General features: G+C 47.9%; 1 protein-coding gene across 5 annotated transcripts in view; it reads left to right on the forward strand.

Annotated features, from left to right (window-relative positions):
* Positions 1–19502, forward strand: part of LOC139275974 (stomatin-like) — a 62872-nt gene that overhangs the window by 17549 nt on the left and 25821 nt on the right. For 3 of the 5 annotated variants that reach the window (XM_070893250.1, XM_070893254.1, XM_070893251.1), the window contains exons 2-3: positions 4972–5086; positions 5177–5265. In XM_070893250.1, the coding sequence (XP_070749351.1) occupies positions 5014–5086; positions 5177–5265 (162 nt within the window). In that variant the 5' untranslated portion in view covers positions 4972–5013. Of the gene's footprint in view, positions 1–767; positions 871–4971; positions 5087–5176; positions 5266–15188; positions 15391–19502 lie in introns of those variants that run through there. The other 2 variants (XM_070893253.1, XM_070893249.1) reach the window with 2 other exon arrangements.

The following is a 19502-nucleotide window of genomic DNA, read 5'->3' on the forward strand; positions in this document are numbered from 1 at the left end:
ACCCGGGGGAGCAGCGATCCGGCTGACCTGGGAGCCGGCCGGCCAAAAAACATAAGATGGCGGCTGCAGCATTCGGCCCTCGCCTTTAATGTCCGCCGCACCGCCAGGGCAGAGAGAGAGCAGACAAGGTGCACCGACAGGGAAAGCTGTCGGGGGCACCCTGCAGCGGGGCAACTATTATTTTACCTAAATTTCAGGCGGAGTATACTGCAGGTGAGGGAGAGCGGCAGTGCACGTTTTGATGATGTACTTGCGGCGGTTATCAGCAGTGGGGCGGAATTGTGGACAGGCCGAAAAATCCCCGACCTGAATTTACCGCAAAAAACGGCGGGAACGGGCCTTATCCGGACCTGAATTTCGGCCCCCGGGTGTCTTGTTATGACTGAATGAGAGTCAGGCGAAATTGGGTGCTCAGTCATTCCTCCCACTCCTGCAGCGCCCCTGTGGAGGCCATTTGTGCCCCCAACACCATCCCACTCCGTTTTTGGGACAAAGTGCCGAATATCGCTCTATTCTCCGCCCCATCTCTATGGGCGCTAAATCTTCAGTTAATTCAAATTATCCGTCTTCAGCGGGACAGAGGGCAATTTCGGACCCTTAATCTCTCCTGCCTTCTACCCTATCACACACCTTCCCTTTGTTCTTTCCTCCCCTCCCTCCTTTCCCTGCCTCTGCACCTGCTTAAAAACCTGTTACATCTCTAACTTTTTCCAGTTCTGACAAAGGGTCATCGACCTGAAACGTTAACCCTGTTTCTCTCTCCACAGATGCTGCCTGACCTGCTCAGTATTTCCAGCTATTTCTGTTTTTATACCAGATTTCCAGAATCCGCAGTATTTTGCTTTTGTATCCAATATTTTTATAACTCCTGTAAGTGTTCAAAGAAATTGGGGAATAAAAAAGTATCATTTTTAATGCCTCCTGAGGGTTTTGCTCCCAGCAGTGTCCTGGTGATGAATCTTTCATTCCTGGAGTCTCCAGGGCAATCCTGGAGGGTTGGCAACCCTGGATACCACAGTGGGGTGCCACAGGGATCAGTGCTGGGTCCTCAACTATTTACAATCTATATTAACGACTTGGAAGAAGGGACTGAGTGTAACATAGCCAAGTATGCCGACGGTACAAAGATGGGAGGAAAAGCAATGTGTGAGGAGGACACACAAAACCTGCAAAGGGACATAGACAGGCTAAGTGAGTGGGCAAAAATTTAGCAGATGGAGTATGTTCTTATACTTCCCCAACCCCCAATATTTCTGAACTTCTATTAGTCATCGCCAAACTGTTTCATTAACGTAACACAGGAAAGTGCAGAAGGGCACGACATAAGAACATAAGAAATAGGAGCAGGAGTAGGCCACCTGGCCCCTCGAGCCTGCTCCACCATTCAATAAGATCATGGCTGATCCGATCATGGACTCGGCTCCACTTCCCTGCCCACTCCCCATAACCCCTTATCCCCTTATTTAAGAAACTGTCTATTTCTGTCTTAAATTTATCTGATACACCAGCATCCCATAATAGCTTTCTCTCTCTCTCAAAGATCTATCCAATTGTGCCACACAACCCTCTCTGTGCAGTCTATCACACACCTCTTTCTGTGCCGTAGAAATTGAGCCCCGGTAATATGTTCAAGGCAAGTTCGAAAATCTGTAGCAGTCTTGAACATATTACCGCGGCTCACCTTTCACAGCACAGAAGGAGGCCATTTGACCCAACAGGTCCGTGCCGGTGTTTATACTCCACACGAGCCTCCTCCCACCCTACCTCATCTCACCCTGTCAACATAATTCTATTTCTATATTAGCAGTGAATGCTTGCAATCCCACTGATAGCCACCATGTTAGACACTCGATGAACAGCGTGATTTTGAGCAACCTACATTTGAACACTCTCGTGACCCAGTGAGTAAGTGCAGTACCTGGCCTGAGACTGAGATGTACCCGTCCTAATATATAAATAACGGGGTGGAGTTTCCGCGAGCAACACCAGTGTAATCTGCGTGGATTTGGCCGAACCAGCGCAAAAGATTGGTGAATTTTAAACGTGAGTTCTGCCCCAAAACTACAACGACAACTTGTATTTATATAGCGCCTTTAACGTTCGCAGGAGTGTTATGAGCTAAAAAAAAATGTTGACACCTAGCCGCATAAGTAGAATTTAGCGCGTGAGGTAGGTTTTAGAGGAGCATCTTGAAGGAGGAGAGAGAGGCAGAGAGACTTAGGCAGGGAGTTCCAGAGCTTGTTTATGTTTGTGTTTTCTGCCATCTTTTCAATGCAGTTTAAGATCCAGTTCGCCAGGGCCCACCCCCAGCTCAACATCGCGAGATTTTGCCGAATGCGCTGGTTGGGGAAAGCTCTTCAAATCGCGCTCATTCTCTTCGGTGCACAGGCACCAGTCGGCACGTTTTAAAAGATTTTCATGACGAAAAATATTAGACCGTGACGAGTGTACCCTAATGAAACTATAAATGGTTCAGTATCGCTTTTAAAAAGTTATTTTCAGTGAATTTAAATCAGTTTACTCACAGCGCAGATGGAGGGCTTATTTTTTCGGTTAAAATCCATTTTCAGCTGAATTAATAAAATCGCAGCAAGTTATCACTCTTAAACATATCAAGGAATACTTTTTAATAGAAAGAAAAAGAAATGATTACGTTCTGTAACGGTGTCCGAATGCACGGGTTGATGAAAAAGTTTACATTTGTGATGATATAAATGAATTTTAGCGGAAACTTGAACTGTAATCCTCACCAATGTTCCCTCTAATGGGCCGCGCGGTTTTTGCATTTAACAGCCGGCTCATCGGCTGCACGGGATCTCTTGGGTGCTGCGCGGCCGTTGACCCGAACCAGAGCAATTTCAGGTGCATTTTGGGCACATTTGCCCAAAGAGGGAAACTCCACCTCAGTATATTTACAACAACTTGGATCATATCTCCGTGCAGCTTCCCTTCTCCAGTGTTAACAATCCCGGGTACCCCCGCCTCCTCACGGCGCTGGCACCTTTGGTGTGGTATCGGTTTGATTCTGCACTGCTTCCACATGCCGCGATATCCGTGCTGCAGTGGTGGTGATCGGAACTGACTACAGTAGAATCATAGAAATTTACAGCACGGAAGGAGGCCATTTTGGCACATCGTGTCCGCGACGGCCAACAAAAAGCCACCCAGCCTAACCCCACTTTCCAGCTCTCGGTCCGTAGCCCTGTAGGTTACGGCACTTCAAGTGCACATCCAAGTACTTTTTAAATGTGCTGAGGGTTTCTGCCTCTACCACCCTTTCAGGCACTGAGTTCCAGACCCCCCGCCAGCCTCTGCGTAAAAAATAATTCCCCTCAAATCCCCGCTAAACCTCCTACCAATTACTTTAAATCTATGCCCCCCGGTTGTTGACTCCTCTGCTAAGGGAAACAGGTCCTTCCTAGGCCTCGGAGCAACGTGGATCATGCCACTACAAGGTACAGCGCGAGCTGGTGCAGGAGAGCAACGGCAGCCAAGAGTGACGTCAGCAAGGTCCAGGTCGCTGATTGGAGCGTGGGCAGGTGCAGCAGGAGCGGCGAGATCGGGGCGAAGGAGCGGCGAGAGATCGTGGAGGGATGTGATCGGGGCCCAGGGGAGGTGTGAGTTCGGGGTCAGGGGCCCAGGGACAGCACGAGCCAGCCCACACTGCGATATGTGCGCACTGGGTCCGTGCAGCAGAGCAGGTCTCCAGTCGTCCTGGTTAACCCTTGCCACTGGATCAAGACCTAGCTCTGTCAAGCCCGTGTGGTGGCTGATGTGCAACGGTCACCACACGTTAAAAAAATCCACCCACAGGCATCTTCCACCCTTCAGCATGTAGTTCGGGTTCTTCATTGAAACACCAGTGAACTCATTCTTTTTTTTGGCGTGGAAGCAAGTCATCCTCATTTCGAGGGACTGCCGATGATGATGATCTAGGCCCCGCTTAATTTTATACACGTCAATAAGGTCTCCTCTCAGCCACCTCTGTATCGTGCAAGAACTTTGAGAAAAAGATTGCTTTTTAAATAAATATAAAAAGTTAAATCCCATCAGTCTTCTGCAGATGGAAGCAGATTCAATAGCAGCTTTCAAAAGGGGAGTTGGGTAAATACTTGAAGGGAAACATTTTTACAGGGCTATTGGAGACAGGTCCGGGGAGCGGAACAAATTGAATAAAAACAGAAACATAGAAAATAGGTGCAGGTGTAGGCCATTCGGCCCTTCGAGCCTGCACCACCATTCAATAAGATCATGGCTGATCATTCAACTCGGTACCCCTTTCCCGCTTTCTCGCCACAGCCCTTGATCCCTTTTAACCGTAAAGGCCATATCTAACTCCCTCTTGAATATATCTAACGAACTGGCATCAGCAACTCTCTGCGGCAGAGAATTCCACAGGTTAACAACTCTCTGAGTGAAGAAGTTTCTCCTCACCTCGGTCCTAAATTGCCTACCCCTTATCCTTAGACTGTGTCCCCTGGTTCTGGACTTCCCCAACATCGGGAACATTCTTCCCGTATCTAACCTGTCCACTCTCTTTCAAAGAGCTAGCAGAGATATGATGGGCCGAATGGACTCCTATGCTGTATCATTCTGTGAATGGGACTTGAACCCACAACATTCTGACACATTGAGGCGAGAGTGCTGCCCTAATGCGTAAAAAAAACAAATCCTACCAGGACAGTTGCCAAGAGCAAATCAAGAACAAAAAAGGATGTTTTTTTAAAAATAAAGTTCCTTTCTTTCTGACGAATCTCATATTGCTACTGAGGGCAGCCGCCCCTTTAAGAACCTGTTGGCACTGCACACACTGAAGTTTATGCATCACCGCAGCACTTGGACCTTCTCCAGTTCCTGAGTCCCTCACAAACCCATTGAAGGCAGAGAGGCGTGTCAAGCCGAGCCTTAGTCCAGCCCAGTGTGTCAGTGTCGCTGGCTGTCACTGATTGTCGCTGTGTTTTGTTTCACAAGGTTCGAGCCTAGGGCAGGCAGCATCAAGAGTGGAACTGGAATATGGAACTGAGCGAAAGGAGACCGAATGCTGCCAGAGTCGATGCAGCTTCGACCGCACAGCACAGCCCCGGAGGTAATAAATAATAACACGCATGCCTGTATCTCTCTCTCTCTCCTTTACTGACTGCATCGGGCCTATTTAACGGCATGTCTTTCTCTGCAGGACCTGGATACTGCGCTTGGATTCTCATCATCATATCGTTAATCGTCATTGTTGCAACTTTCCCCTTCTCAATCTGGCTTTGCTTGAAGGTAATTTTTGCTCATTCTGTTTTGGTGCAGCTTTTGGAATTAATTAGGAAACTCAGCACCCCTTCCTCAATTAACCCTCAGCCCATGTCCTCTGCTAATTGAGAAGGTTCAGGGTGGGTTGTGACATGCAGACGCCACAGGTCTGGTGAAGTTTAACACTGTCTTTATGATTTAAGACGAAAAATGATTTGCCTCAAAAGTCTGCACCATCAGAGTAGTAGACACCATTGTCCATTGATCCCAGTAAGCATCTTGAATAAGGAGAATTGTGTATGTGTGGGGGGCATGAGGGGCGGTGGGGTTGGGTCTGGAGGGCATGAGGGGCAGTGGGGTGGGGTGTGGCGGGCATGAAGGGCGGTGGGGTGGGGTCTGGAGGGCATGAGGGGCGGTGGGGTAGGGTGTGGGGGACATGAGGGGCGGTGTGGGGGGCATAAGGGGTGGTGGGGTGGGCTGTGGTGGCAATGTTACCTTTTTTTGGGGGTGCACAGCCCATTCAAATTTCTCTGCATGCGCGGCTTTTCCATTTAAAAGCTGGTGAGCCGGCTGCCACGCAACTTAACGGGAACATTGTGTGGTTATCGTGATTCTAGGCAGTCCCTCGAAATCGAGGAACATAAGAACATAAGAACATAAGAATTAGGAACAGGAGTAGGCCATCTAGCCCCTCGAGCCTGCTCCGCCATTCAATAAGATCATGGCTGATCTGGCCGTGGACTCAGCTCCACTTACCTGCCTGCTCCCCGTAACCCTGAATTCCCTTATTGGTTAAAAATCTATCTATTTGTGATTTGAATACATTCAATGAGCTAGCCTCAACTGCTTCCTTGGGCAGAGAATTCCACAGATTCACAACCCTCTGGGAGAAGAAATTCCTTCTCAACTCGTTTTTAAATTGGCTCCCCCGTATTTTGAGGCTGTGCCCCCTAGTTCTAGTCTCCCCGACCAGTGGAAACAACCTCTCTGCCTCTATCCCTTTCATTATTTTAAATGTTTCTATAAGATCACCCCTCATCCTTCTGAACTCCACTGAGTAAAGACCCAGTCTACTCAATCTATCATCATAAGGTAACCCCCTCATCTCCGGAATCAGCCTAGTGAATCGTCTCTGTACCCCTCCAAAGCTAGAATATCCTTCCTTAAGTAAGGTGACCAAAACTGCACGCAGTACTCCAGGTGCGGCCTCACCAATACCCTGTACAGTTGCAGCAGGACCTCCCTGCTTTTGTACTCCATCCCTCTCGCAATGAAGGCCAACATTCCATTCGCCTTCCTGATTACCTGCTGCACCTGCAAACTAACTTTTTGGGATTCATGCACAAGGACCCCCAGGTCCCTCTGCACCGCAGCATGTTGTAATTTCTCCCAATTCAAATAATATTCCCTTTTACTGTTTTTTTTTCCAAGGTGGATGACCTCACACTTTCCGACATTGTATTCCATCTGCCAAACCTTAGCCCATTCGCTTAACCTATCTAAATCTCTTTGCAGCCTCTCTGTGTCATCTACACAACCCGCTTTCCCACTAATCTTTGTGTCATCTACAAATTTTGTTACACTACACTCTGCCCCTCTTCCAGATCATCTATGTATATTGTAAACAGTTGTGGTCCCAGCACCGATCCCTGTGGCACACCACTCACCACCGATTTCCAACCTGAAAAGGACCCATTTATCCCGACTCTCTGCTTTCTGTTCGCCAGCCAATTCTCGATCCATGCTAATACATTTCCTCTGACTCCGCGTACCTTTATCTTCTGCAGTAATCTTTTGTGTGGCACCTTATCGAATGTCTTTTGGAAATCTAAATACACCACATCCATCGGTACACCTCTATCCACCATGCTCGTTATATCCTCAAAGAATTCCAGTCAATTAGTTAAACATGATTTCCCCTTCATGAATCCATGTTGTGTCTGCTTGATTGCACTATTCCTATCTAGATGTCCTGCTATTTCTTCCTTAATGATAGCTTCAAGCATTTTCTCCACTACAGATGTTAAACTAACCGGCCTATAGTTACCTGCCTTTTGTCTGCCCCCTTTTTTAAACAGAGGCGTTACATTAGCTGCTTTCCATCTGCTGGTACCTCCCCAGAGTCCAGAGAATTTTGGTAGATTATAACGAATGCATTTGCTATAACTTCCGCCATCTCTTTTAATACCCTGGGATGCATTTCATCCGGACCAGGGGACTTGTCTACCTTGAGTCCCATTAGCCTGTCCAGCACTACCCCACTAGTGATAGTGATTGTCTCAAGGTCCTCCCTTCCCACATTCCTGTGACCAGCAAATTTTGGCATGGTTTTTGTGTCTTCCACTGTGAAGACCGAAACAAAATAATTGTTTAAGGTCTCAGCCATTTCCACATTTCCCATTATTAAATCCTCCTCCTCATCTTCTAAGGGACCAACATTTACTTTAGTCACTCTTTTCCGTTTTATATATCTGTAAAAGATTTTACTATCTGTTTTTATGTTTTGTGCAAGTTTACTTTCGTAATCTATCTTTCCTTTATTGCTTTCTTAGTCATTCTTTGCTGTCGTTTTAAAATTTTCCCAATCTTCTAGTTTCCCACTAACCTTGGCCACCTTATACACATTGGATTTTAATTTGATACTCTCCTTTATTTCCTTGGTTATCCACGGCTGGTTATCCCTTCTCTTACCGCCCTTCTTTTTCACTGGAATATATTTTTGAAAGAGCTCCTTAAAAGTCCTCCACTGTTCCTCAATTGTGCCACCGTTTAGTCTGTGTTTCCAGTCTACTTTAGCCAACTCTGCCCTCATCCCACTGTAGTCCCCTTTGTTTAAGCATAGTATGCTCATTTGAGACACTACTTCCTCACCCTCAATCTGTATTACAAATTCAACCATACTGTGATCACTCATGGTCCATGTCTCTGAGCCATACAGGAGGGCAGGTATCACTACAGCCCTGTAGACCGTAAGCTTGGTGCCAGATTTGAGGGCCTGATCTTCGAACACTCTCTTCCTCAGGCGGCTGAAGGCTATGCTGGCGCACTGGAGGCGGTGGTGAACCTCTGACACGTACCATTGTGTGGTGAGTGCCAGATGTCAGCAATGGTGTAATTTTAAAGGGGGTGCAGGTTCAGAAAGGATATATGTCCACAAATCTTTGAAGGTGACAGGACAAGTTGAGAAGGCCGTTATCTTCTTCTTTCATATGGTAGTAAGCAAAAAACAAATTCTGTATTAATATTGAAGTCAGATATCCAGGCTTTTACCAGGTGTAAGTGTTTTGTGCGCATTTGCTGGGCAGTAGTTGGGGAAATAGCCCAACTCTCCCCCAGCGAATGTCCATTTCCTGGGGTTGATAGATCGCAAGTCCCAGATTTTCGCGCATGCACAGCGAATGCAGAAACCCGGAACTAGCAGGGCACTTGCAGCCGAGTATGCTGTATGGACGCAGACATGGGCTCTGTAAAATCCAGGCCATTGTCTTGTCATTTATCGCATTCCTGTTTGTGGGAGCTTGCTGTGCGCAAATTGGCTGCCGTGTTTCCCTACATTACAACAGTGACTACACTTCAAAAAGTACTTCCTTGGCTGTGAAGCACTTTGGGACATCCTGAGGTTGTGAAAGGCTCTATATAAATGCAAGTTCTTGCAATGCCACGGGAGATCTACCCCTGTTTGATTAAATTGCATCGAGAGTTCCCTTAATGGCTCATCGGCTTACAGGAGGTTTCCTTCCCCATGTTTAGCCTGAAGCCATGAGAGTCAATGTTGAGGACTCCCAGGGCCACTCCCTCCCGCCTATATCCCACTTTTGCTGCCACCTTTGGTGGGTCTGTGTTGCCAGTGAGACAGGACCTACTCAGAGATAGTGATGGAGGAGTCTGAGACGTTGGCTGAAAGGTACGATTCAGTGAGTATGACTGTGTCAAGCAGTTGCTTGATTAGTCTGTGGGTCAGCTCTCCCAATTTTGGCACAAGTCCCCAGCTGTTAGTGAGGAGGATTTTGCAGGATCGACTGGGCTGGGTGTGCTGTTGTCGTGTCCGAAGCTGGTGCCGAGTGCTAAATCCATTCACCCCTGGCTGCCTTCTGTCCTCCTGAGAGGGCAGACGGAGTCTCGGGTTAACATCTAATCTGAAAGACGGCACTTCTGACGGTGCTGCACTCTCTCGGCACTGGCACCGGGAGCGTCAGCCTTGATTTTGTGCTCAAGTCTCTGGAATGGGACTCGAACCCACGACCTTCTGACTCCGAGGCGAGAGCCGGGGTTATAGTATCATATTGCAGCCACAGCCCTTGGTACTGGAGACAATGGGAGGAAACTGGGTTATAGTGACTGGTGACTGTTAAGCAGATAAATTATTAGCCTCAACTCAGTGGGTAGCACTCTTACCTCTGAGTCAAAAGTTTGTGGGTTCAAGTTCCACTCCAGAGGCATGTAATCTAGGCTTGACACACCCAGTGCAGTACTGAGCGAGCGCTACACTGGCGGAGGTGTCGTCTTTCGGGTGAGACGTTAAACCGAGGCCTGTCTGCCCTCTCAGGTGGACGTAAAAGATCCCATGACCACTATTTCGAAGAAGAGCAGGGGAGTTCTCCCTGGTGTCCTGGGCCAATATTTATCCCTCAACCAGCATCACTGAAACAGATTATCTGGTCATTATCACATTGCTGTTTGTGGGAGCTTGCTGTGTGCAAATTGGCTGCTGTATTGTTTACATTACAACAGTGACTACACCTCAAAAAGTACTTCATTAGTTGTGAAGCGCTTTGGGACATCCTGAGGTTGTGAAAGGCACTATAGAAATGCAAGTTCTTTCTTACTTGAGTTATTTTCAAATAAGTTCGGCGATTTGTCAGCTGGGAGTTTAAGCTGTGAAATAATAGTTGTCCTACTTCCTTGAACTAGTGTTACACAATAGATCAATTCACCGGATACACTGACACCAAGCCAACCCATAACGACATGTGATTTACCTGGTTAATCTTCGATGGATGTTGCAAGCAGAATGCATCCCGTAGACTTGTGAGATATGATTCATGCCCCTCTACGTGTTTCTATCCCAATCTCGCTTGTGGCTTCTCCTCTCGTGAATTGTCGAGCCGCTCTGCTTGTGACGCCTCGACCAGATGAGCTCTCCTTCGGGGTTAGTGGTTGAGGCAAGCCCCCTTTGGAGCCACGAGCTTTACCTCTGACAACGCGACTTCAATCCTGACGAGGCTCGGAAAGCCAAATGGAGTTCGCAAGAAGTCACAAAAGAAACACCTTGTGAAGGACCTGACCCGGATGATCCCAGCGCCCGCACAAACCGTGTCAGCTGCGGATACTTGGTGCACAAAATGGAGAATTAAAAACTCTCCAGGGTGCAACGGTGGTCACACAGAACAAACCATGGAACATCTAATGACTCATTCCATTCCCGATGCCTCCTCTGTATTGATCCCATTCACCAATATAGAGGAGGCATCAATGACAGCATCTTGTATTTATGTAGCGTCTTTAACTTAGTGAAACGTCCCAAGGTGCTTCACAGGAGTGCTATGAGACAAAAAAATTTGACACGAGCCATATGAGGAGAAATTAATGACAGGTGAGCAAAAGCTTGGTCACAGCAACACACTGCACTACTCCTGAAGCAGTTATCTGGCTTAACCACCTCAATGTAATATTGTAGTTGTTGCTCTACATTGGCATCAGCTGCACGAAGTATCGTACGTTGAGACATAAACAATGTCAATATTCAAGATTCGTTTGGGCAGGTGGGTGAAGGAAAAGGTGACAAAGGGAGATTGAAACAGGGTGGATAAATAGGATTAGGACTATTTGCTCACATGGAGGGTAAACTCCAACACGAACTGTTTGGGCTGAATGGACTGGCTACGTGTTGTGACTTCAATATAGAATCATACAGCACGGGAGAAGGCCATTTGGCCTCTGTGATGTGCTATACGATTAATCCTACTCCCCTGCTCTTTCCCCGTAGCCCTGCAAATTTTTCCTTTTCAAGTATTTATCCAATTCCCTTTTGAAAGTCACTATTGAATCTGCTCCCACCGCCCTTTCAGGCAGCGTGGTCCCGATCACAACAACTCCCCTTCTGGTTCTTTTGCCGATTATCTTAAATCTGCCAGTGGAAACACTTTCTTGCTTATTTACACTATCATTGTGAACACCTCTATTAAATCTCCTCTTAACCTTCGCTGATCTAAGGAGAACAACCCCAGCTTCCCCAGTCTCTCCACGTAACTGAAGTCTCACATCCCCGGTACCACTTAAGGAAATCTCTGCACCCTCTCCAATTCTTATTTGAACTGGGACATCAGGAGGAGTTTTTAGGCAGATATACTTCCTCAGAATTGGTATATATGTATGTTTGTTTCTACATCTATTAGCTACTCCTCGATTTCAAAATTCTCATCCATGTTTACAAATCCCTCCATGGCCTCGCCCCTCCCTATCTCTGTAATCTCCTCCAGCCCCACAACCCCTGCTCTTCTAATTCTACCCTCTTCAGCATCCCTGATTATAATCGTTCAACCATTGGTGGCCGTGCCTTCAGCTGCCTAGGCCCTAAGCTCTGGAACTCCCTCCCTAAACCTCTCCACCTCTCTTTCCTCCTTTAAGATGCTCCTTAAAACCTACCTCTGTGACCCTCACCTGCCCTAATTTCTACTTTGTGGTTCGGTGTCAAATTTTTTTGTCTCATAATACTCCTGTGAAGCACCTTGGGACGTTTCACTATGTTAAAGGCGCTATATAAATACCAGTTGTTGTATGTAGCATGATGGCCAGTTGAGAAGGCTGTTTTTGTTTTTAAAAAAACATACAGGATTGAGGCATAAAGTACAAAAGCAAAGACGATATGCAAACCCATTATAAGACACTAGATAGGCCTCAGTTGGAGTATTGCGCCCAATTCTGGTCATCGCCCTTTAGGAAGGATGTCAAGGTCTGATTGGGACTACAAGGTTGGAGTGTGTATGTTTAATGGCAGTACAAAGTTGCACAGAATTATGTAGAAATTACAGCTTGGAAACAGGCCATTCGGCCCACTGCTCCGTGCCGGTGTTTATGCTCCACATGAACCTCCTCCCACCACTTCATCTCACCCCATCACCATATCCTTCTATTCCTTTCTTCCACATGTCTTTATCCAGCTTCCCCTTAAATGCATCTGTGCTATTCACCTCAACCACTGGTAATGAGTTCCACATTCTCACCAAACTCTGGGTAAAGAAATTTCATAGAAACATAGAAATTAGGTGCAGGAGTAGGCCATTTGGCCCTTCAAACCTGCACCACCATTCAATATGGTCATGGCTGATCATACAACTTCAGTACCCCATTCCTGCTTTCTCTCCATACCCCTTGATCCCTTTAGCCGTAAGGGCCACATCTAACTCCCTTTTGAATATATCTAATGAACTGGCCTCAACAACTTTCTGTGGTATAGAATTCCACAGGTTCACCACTCTCTGAGTGAAGAAGTTTCTCCTCATCTCGGTCCTAAATGGCTTACCCCTTATCCTTAGACTGTGACCCCTGGTTCTGGACTTCCCCAACATCGGGAACATTCTTCCTGCATCTAACCTGTTCAATCCCGTCAGAATTTTATATGTTTCTATGAGATCCCCTCTCCTGAATTCCCTATTGGATTTATTAGTGATTATCTTATATTCATGGCCCTAGTTTTTGTCTCCCCAACAAGTGCAAACAGCAACAAGTACAGCTACCCTATCAATGTTAAAGATCTCCATCAGGTCACCCCTCAGCCTTCTCTTTTCTCGAGAAAAGAGCCCTGGCCTGTTCAATCTTTCTTGATCGGTATAACCTCTCAGTTCTGGCATCATCCTTATAAATGTTGCTTGAACATTCTCCAGTGCTTTTATGTTCTTTTTATATTATGGAGACCAACACTGTTCGCTACTACCAAGGCTCCATACAAGTTGAACATAACTTCTCTGTTTTTCAATTCTATCTCTCTAGAAATGAACCCCAGTGCTTTATTTTAAGCCCTTATTAACTTCTCGACTTTTAGTGATTTGTGGAACTGTACCCCCAGATACCTTTGCACCTTTACCCCACTTAATGACCAGGGGGCATAGATTTAAAATAATTGGTAGAAGGATTGGAGGGAAGTTGAGGAGAAATGTTTTCACCCAGAGGACAGTGGGTGTCTGGAACTCACTGCCTGAAAGGGTGATAGAGGCCGAAACCCTCATCATATTTAAAAGTACTTGACGCGCTTTAATCTACAAGGCTATGGATCAAGAGCTGGAAAGTGGAATTAGGCAGAATAGCTCTTTTTCTGCCGGTACGGACACAATAGACCAAATGACCGCCCTCTGTGCCGCAAATTTCTATGATTCTATGATTAAGACTGTTATTTTCCAAGGAGTATGTGATTTCTTTATTCTTCGTACCAAAATGCCCCACCTCACAATTATCTCTTGAAATTAATATATGTTGCAATGTTTCTGAGACATAAGAAGGGTATTATGTAAATACAAGTCGTTCTTAATGGCTATTCACTTCACTGTATGGTACAAGGGACTCATTCTTTTCCCATGTAATAGAGGAGAGGCTTGCACTGTAAATGAGAACTAACATCAAAAATAGTCCAATGACCAAAGATGCAGCCAGTGCATATTACCCGACCATTGTTTTCAAAGTACTCCCCCGCTTTATGAAGGGGAAAAAGAAAGATATTTGGACAACGCTTTTGTTTGGAATTTTCATAAAGGTCAATTGTCTGAGCAGCAGCATTATTAATATAACAAAGTATTTACAGCACCGAAACAGGACATTCGGTCCAACAGGTCCGTGCCGGTGTTTAGGCTCCACACGAGCCTCCTCCCACCCCTCTTCATCTCACCCCATCAACACATCCTATTCCTTTTGTGCGTCAGCCTGTGGCTCAAAGGGTAGCACCCTCGCCTCTCAGTCAGAGGGTTGTAGGTTCATGGCCTACTCCAGAGACTTGACACTGCAGTGCAGTACTGAGGGTGAGCCGTGGCACTATTTAGAAAAAGAGCAGGGGAGTTATCCCCGGTGTCCCGAGGCCAATATTTATCCCTCAATCAATATCACTAAAACTGATTATCTGGTCATTATCACATTGCTGTGTGCGGGAGCTTGCTGTGCACAAATTGGCTGCCAGGCTTCCTACATTACAACAGTGACAACACTTCAAACAGTATTTCATTAGCTGTTGAGCATTTTAGGACGAGCAGTGGTTGTGAAAGGCGCTGTATAAATACAAGATTTTCTCCCACATGTGTTTATCTAGCTTCCCTTTAAATACAAAGCTGGTGTCAGTCAAAGTGACCACAAAGCTGTTAAATTGTTGTAAAAACCCAACCGGTTCACTTATGTCCTTTAGCAAACATAGGAACAGGAGCAGCCCCTCGAGCCTGCTCCGCCTTTCAATTATATCACGGCTGATCTGTATCTTAACTCCATCCACCCGCCTTGGTTCCGTAACCCTTAATACCCTTTGTCTAACACAAATCTATCAATCGCAGTTTTGGACATTTCCAATTGACCTCGAACCTCAACAGCTGTTTGGGGGAGAGAGTTCCAGATTCCCACGGCCCTTTGTGTGAAGAAGTGCTTCCTGACATCACCCCTGAACGGCCTGACGCTAACTTTGAAGGTTATTCCCTCTTGTTCTGGACTCTCCCACCAGAGGAAATAGTTTCCCTCTGTCTACCCTAGGAAACCTGCTGTCCTTGCCCAGTCTGGCCTGTATGTGACTCCAGTCAAACAGCAAAATGGTTGGCGGTGATTGTGACTTTGTGCAATGGTGTAAGATACAGGTGCAGCCTAAAATCCGGGACCGAGGCCGTTCCGGATTCCGGGCTTTTCCAGACCCTTCGATTTGTTTCTGACGTCACTAATCCAGAAACACCCGAGCCCAGTTTTGGGTATTTCCGGATTTCGGAACGTCAGAAATGGGACGGGATGGGGGCGGATTCCCGCCTAAGAGCTGTTCCGGCCGTCCGGCCCCACCGAGTTTGTCATTGGGTGGGCCCTGCCAAGAAGCTGGTCATCGGGCGAGCCGGCGAGGAGGTCATCGGGCAGGCCCCACTGAGGAGGTCATCGGGCAGGCCGGTGAGGAGGCCCCGAGGTAAAGGCAGCGGCGGTGAGGTGAGCGAGGCGAGGCCCGAGGTCGGGCAGTGTTGTCGGGTCCGGATTCCGGAATATCCCGGATTCCGGAACTCCGGATTCTAGAGGCTGCACTTGTAGTGAGTTGGCAGCCAGTTTTACATCTCTCCCGACTTCAGTTTCCATTGAAGTCATATCGCATAAAGTTAAGATGAGCCCCACAACCCCCCGAGATGTCTGCACTCTAATTCTGCCCACTCGAGCATCCCTGATTTTAATCACTCAACTATTGGTGGCCGTGCCTTCAGCTGCCTAGGCCCCGATCACTGGAATTCCCTCCTTAAACCTCTCTGCCTCTCTCCCATTCTTTCCTCCTTTAAGACACTCCTTAAACCCTCCCTCTTTGATCAAGCTTTTGGCAACCCGCCCTCATTTATCCTTATGTGGCTCGGTGTCACATTTTTTGTCTTATTACACGCCTGTGAAGCACCTTGGGATGTTTTACTACGTTAAAGGCGCTATCTCAATACAAGTTGTTGTTATTGTTGTTGCTTGACTCTTAACTGACCTCTGAAGTGGCTCAGCAAGCCACTCAGTTGTATGAAGCTGCGACAGCTTTGTGGGAGCACTTTCACCACACCACATTCCCGCTCCTGATTTCTGGCTCGTTAATATGGTGTGAAAGAGCGGGGTGTGGGTGTGAGAGGCGTGGGAGTTAAAATGCTCCTTATAGAATCTACAACCTGGAAATAGGCCATTTGGCCCAACTGCTCTCCTCACACTCTAATTGCCCCATCCCGCCATGCCCCCCCCATATTCCCTTCTTCCTCCCCTTAAATATATCTGTGCTATTCGCCTCAAGTACTCCACGTAACCCGTTCCACATTCTGTGTAAAGCAACTCCCATTAAGCTCTTCGCTTGATCTGTGAGTATCAAAATTGTGTACACTTTGTACCTTGGATGTTACAATGTCTGATTAGCTATTTGTATCTTTTTACAGATGTTAAACTGCATTGCACAAAGCATGGTTGTACAAATGTAAAATTAATCTGCCCTTTTTCCTAAATGGGTTGAAGTTCCACGTCCCATTTCAAACATGCTGAGCACACTCTCTACTGTACATCGCCTTTGTTACCTCGACTATTCCAACTTGAGGCATCCAAAACATGCCTACCCTTGTCCTAACTTGCACGGAAGTCCTGCTCACCCATCACCCTGTGCTCGCTGACCTACAATTGCCTCTATTTTAAAATTCTCATCCTTTCAAATCCCTCCGTGGCCTCACCTCTCCCGATCTCTGTAATCTCCTCAAAGCCTAACAACCTCCTGAAATCTCTTCTCTTCTAACTCTGGCCTCTTGAACATCCCCGATTTTCACCGCTCAGCCATTGGTGGCCGTGCCTTCAGCTCTGGAATTCCCTCCCTAAGCCTCTCCGCCTCGCGACGTCTCGCTCCTCCTTTAAGACGCTCCTTAAAACCTACCCCTTCGATCAAGCTTTTGATCACCTGCGCTAATTTCTGTGGCTCAGTGTCAGATTTTGTTTTTTAACACTCCTGTGAGAAGCACCTTTGGACATTGTACTACGTTAAAGGCGCTATATAAAGGCAAGTTCTTGTTTTTGTGTGGCTGAGAGCAATAACTATGATTTGTCATTGAGGTGGTTAATGCAGATAATTGCATCGCGAGTAGCGGAATGTGTCACTGATGCCTCCTCTGTGTTGGTGAATGGGACATTGAGTCGTTCGGTGGTCCATGGTCTATTCTGGGTGACCACTGTCACACCCTGGAGAGCTTTTAAATCTCCATTTGGTGCACCAAGTATCCGCAGCTGCCACGGGGTTTGTGCGGACGCGGTGTGGGGTCGGCCGGGATCTTGGTGGAAGATCGGAGCCAGGGATCTCCTGCGCTGGGTCTTTCACGAGCTGTTTGTTTTGTGACAGCTTGTGAATGCCATTCGGCTTTCCGAGCCTCATCAGGGTTGAAGAGGCGCTGTCCGAGGTGAAGCGCGTGGCTCCAAAAGGAGCTCCACGACTTCAAGCGGTGGGAAGGGGTGTTGCTGGGATCCTGGTGGATGGGGGGGAGACATTGGCTTTCCGCGATCTGCTGACCTCCCCGGCATCGCAGCGAACGGAAGCACTCACTCTGAAGAGATTCAACAATTTCAACACTTTTTAAAACTGAATTCTCGGGATGCGGGCATTGCTGGCAAGGCCGGCATTTATTGCCCATCCCGAGTTGCCCCTTGAGAAGGCAGTGGTGATGGAACGCCTTCCTGATCCGCTGATTGTATCAGTTTGAAACGGCTGAGAGGATTGCTCGCCCACTTTGGAGGGCAGTTATGAGTCAACTACCTTAAGTGTGGGACTGGAGTTACATTTAGGCCCAGGCCAGGTAAGGATGGCAGGTTTCGTTCCCCATAACTTGCATGGAATAGTATCGGTCAGGTGTTTCTAAACTGTGGTACGTGTACCCCTGGAGGGACGCGAGACAAAGGCCACATTAGAGGGAGCAGCGTGTGGTGGCCCGGCCTGGAAATCAGCACGGTCCCGGCCTGTAAGACCATCAGCAGGCCGGGGCCATCAGAGGGAGCAGCGTGCAGCGACCCGGTCTGGAAATCGGCGCGGTCCCGGCCTGTAAGACCATCAGCAGGCCGGGGCCATCAGAGGGAGCAGCGTGCAGCGACCCAGCCTGGAAATCAGCACGGTCCCGGCCTGTAAGACCATCAGCAGGCCGGGGCCATCAGAGGGAGCAGCGTGCAGCGACCCGGCCTGGAAATCGGCGTGGTCCCGGCCTGTAAGACCATCAGCAGGCCGGGGCCAACAGAGGGAGCAGCGTGCAGCGACCCGGCCTGGAAATCAGCGCGGTCCCGGCCTGTAAGACCATCAGCAGGCCGGGGCCAACAGAGGGAGCAGCGTGCAGCGACCCGGCCTGGAAATCGGCATGGTCCCGGCCTGTAAGACCATCAGCAGGCCGGGGCCAACAGAGGGAGCAGCGTGCAGCGACCCGGCCTGGAAATCAGCGCGGTCCCGGCCTGTAAGACCATCAGCAGGCCGGGGCCATCAGAGGGAGCAGCGTGCAGCGACCCGGCCTGGAAATCGGCACGGTCCCGGCCTGTAAGACCATCAGCAGGCCGGGGCCATCAGAGGGAGCAATGTGCGGCGACATACCACTGCAGGAGGGCGATAGCTGCGAAGTCAGGTCGCTGATTGCAGTGCGAACAGGCACAGCAGGAGGGGCGAAGAAGCAGCAAAATTTTGTAGAAGGAATTGACCGGGGCCCAAGAGAGAAGTGTGAGTCTGGGGCCCAGAAGAGGCGGGGGCCTAGGGGCAGCACAGGCCAGCCCACACTGTGATATGTGTGCGCACTAGGTCTCCGGTCGTCCTGGTTAATCCTTGCTACTGGACCAAAACCTAGCTCTGTCAAGCCCGTGGCCACCACACGTTAAAAAATCCACCCACAGGCATCTTCCACCCTTCAAAATGTAGTTCGGGATCCGGAATATTAGGTCCTTCATTGAAACACCTGTGAACTCATCCCTTTTTGGTGTGGAAGCAAGTCATCCTTGTTTCAAGAGATTGCCTGTGATGATGATGACGTGGGGCAAATTGTCCAATGGTGGGTTTTATTTATTAATTATTTTATTTACTGATTACGCAGCGAGTGCTTAGGATTTGGAATGAGCTGCCTGAAAGGGTGGTGGAGGCAGATTCAATCGTGGCCTTCAAAAGGGTAATTGGATAAGTACCTGAAGGAAAAATAATTTTGCAGGGCCACGGGGAAAGGGCGGGGGAGTGGGACTGGCTGAAGTGCTCTTGCAGTGAGCCGGCATGGGTTCGACGGGCCGAATGGCTGCCTCCTGTGCTGTAACCACTCTATGATTCTATGATTGTAATAGGCTACTCATACAAAGCACTAAAACGCTGTGGGAATTTGTTAGAAGGGTATAAAGCAGTTAATTTACTTCAAGATGTACCATTTGAGAAGGTAGATACACAGATGATGACGTACAGAGTCTTCGCCTCCAATCACCGTTCACTAAGTTGCATGTGTGTATTATAATTTGTACAATGTTTGGGTGTTAAAAGGGTTAAAATATTAATCATCATAGACAGTCCCTCGGAATCGAGGAAGACTTGCTTCCACTCTAAAAAT

This window comes from Pristiophorus japonicus, chromosome 11 (genome assembly GCF_044704955.1).
Source record: "Pristiophorus japonicus isolate sPriJap1 chromosome 11, sPriJap1.hap1, whole genome shotgun sequence".
In the NCBI taxonomy this organism is placed as follows: domain Eukaryota; kingdom Metazoa; phylum Chordata; class Chondrichthyes; family Pristiophoridae; genus Pristiophorus; species Pristiophorus japonicus.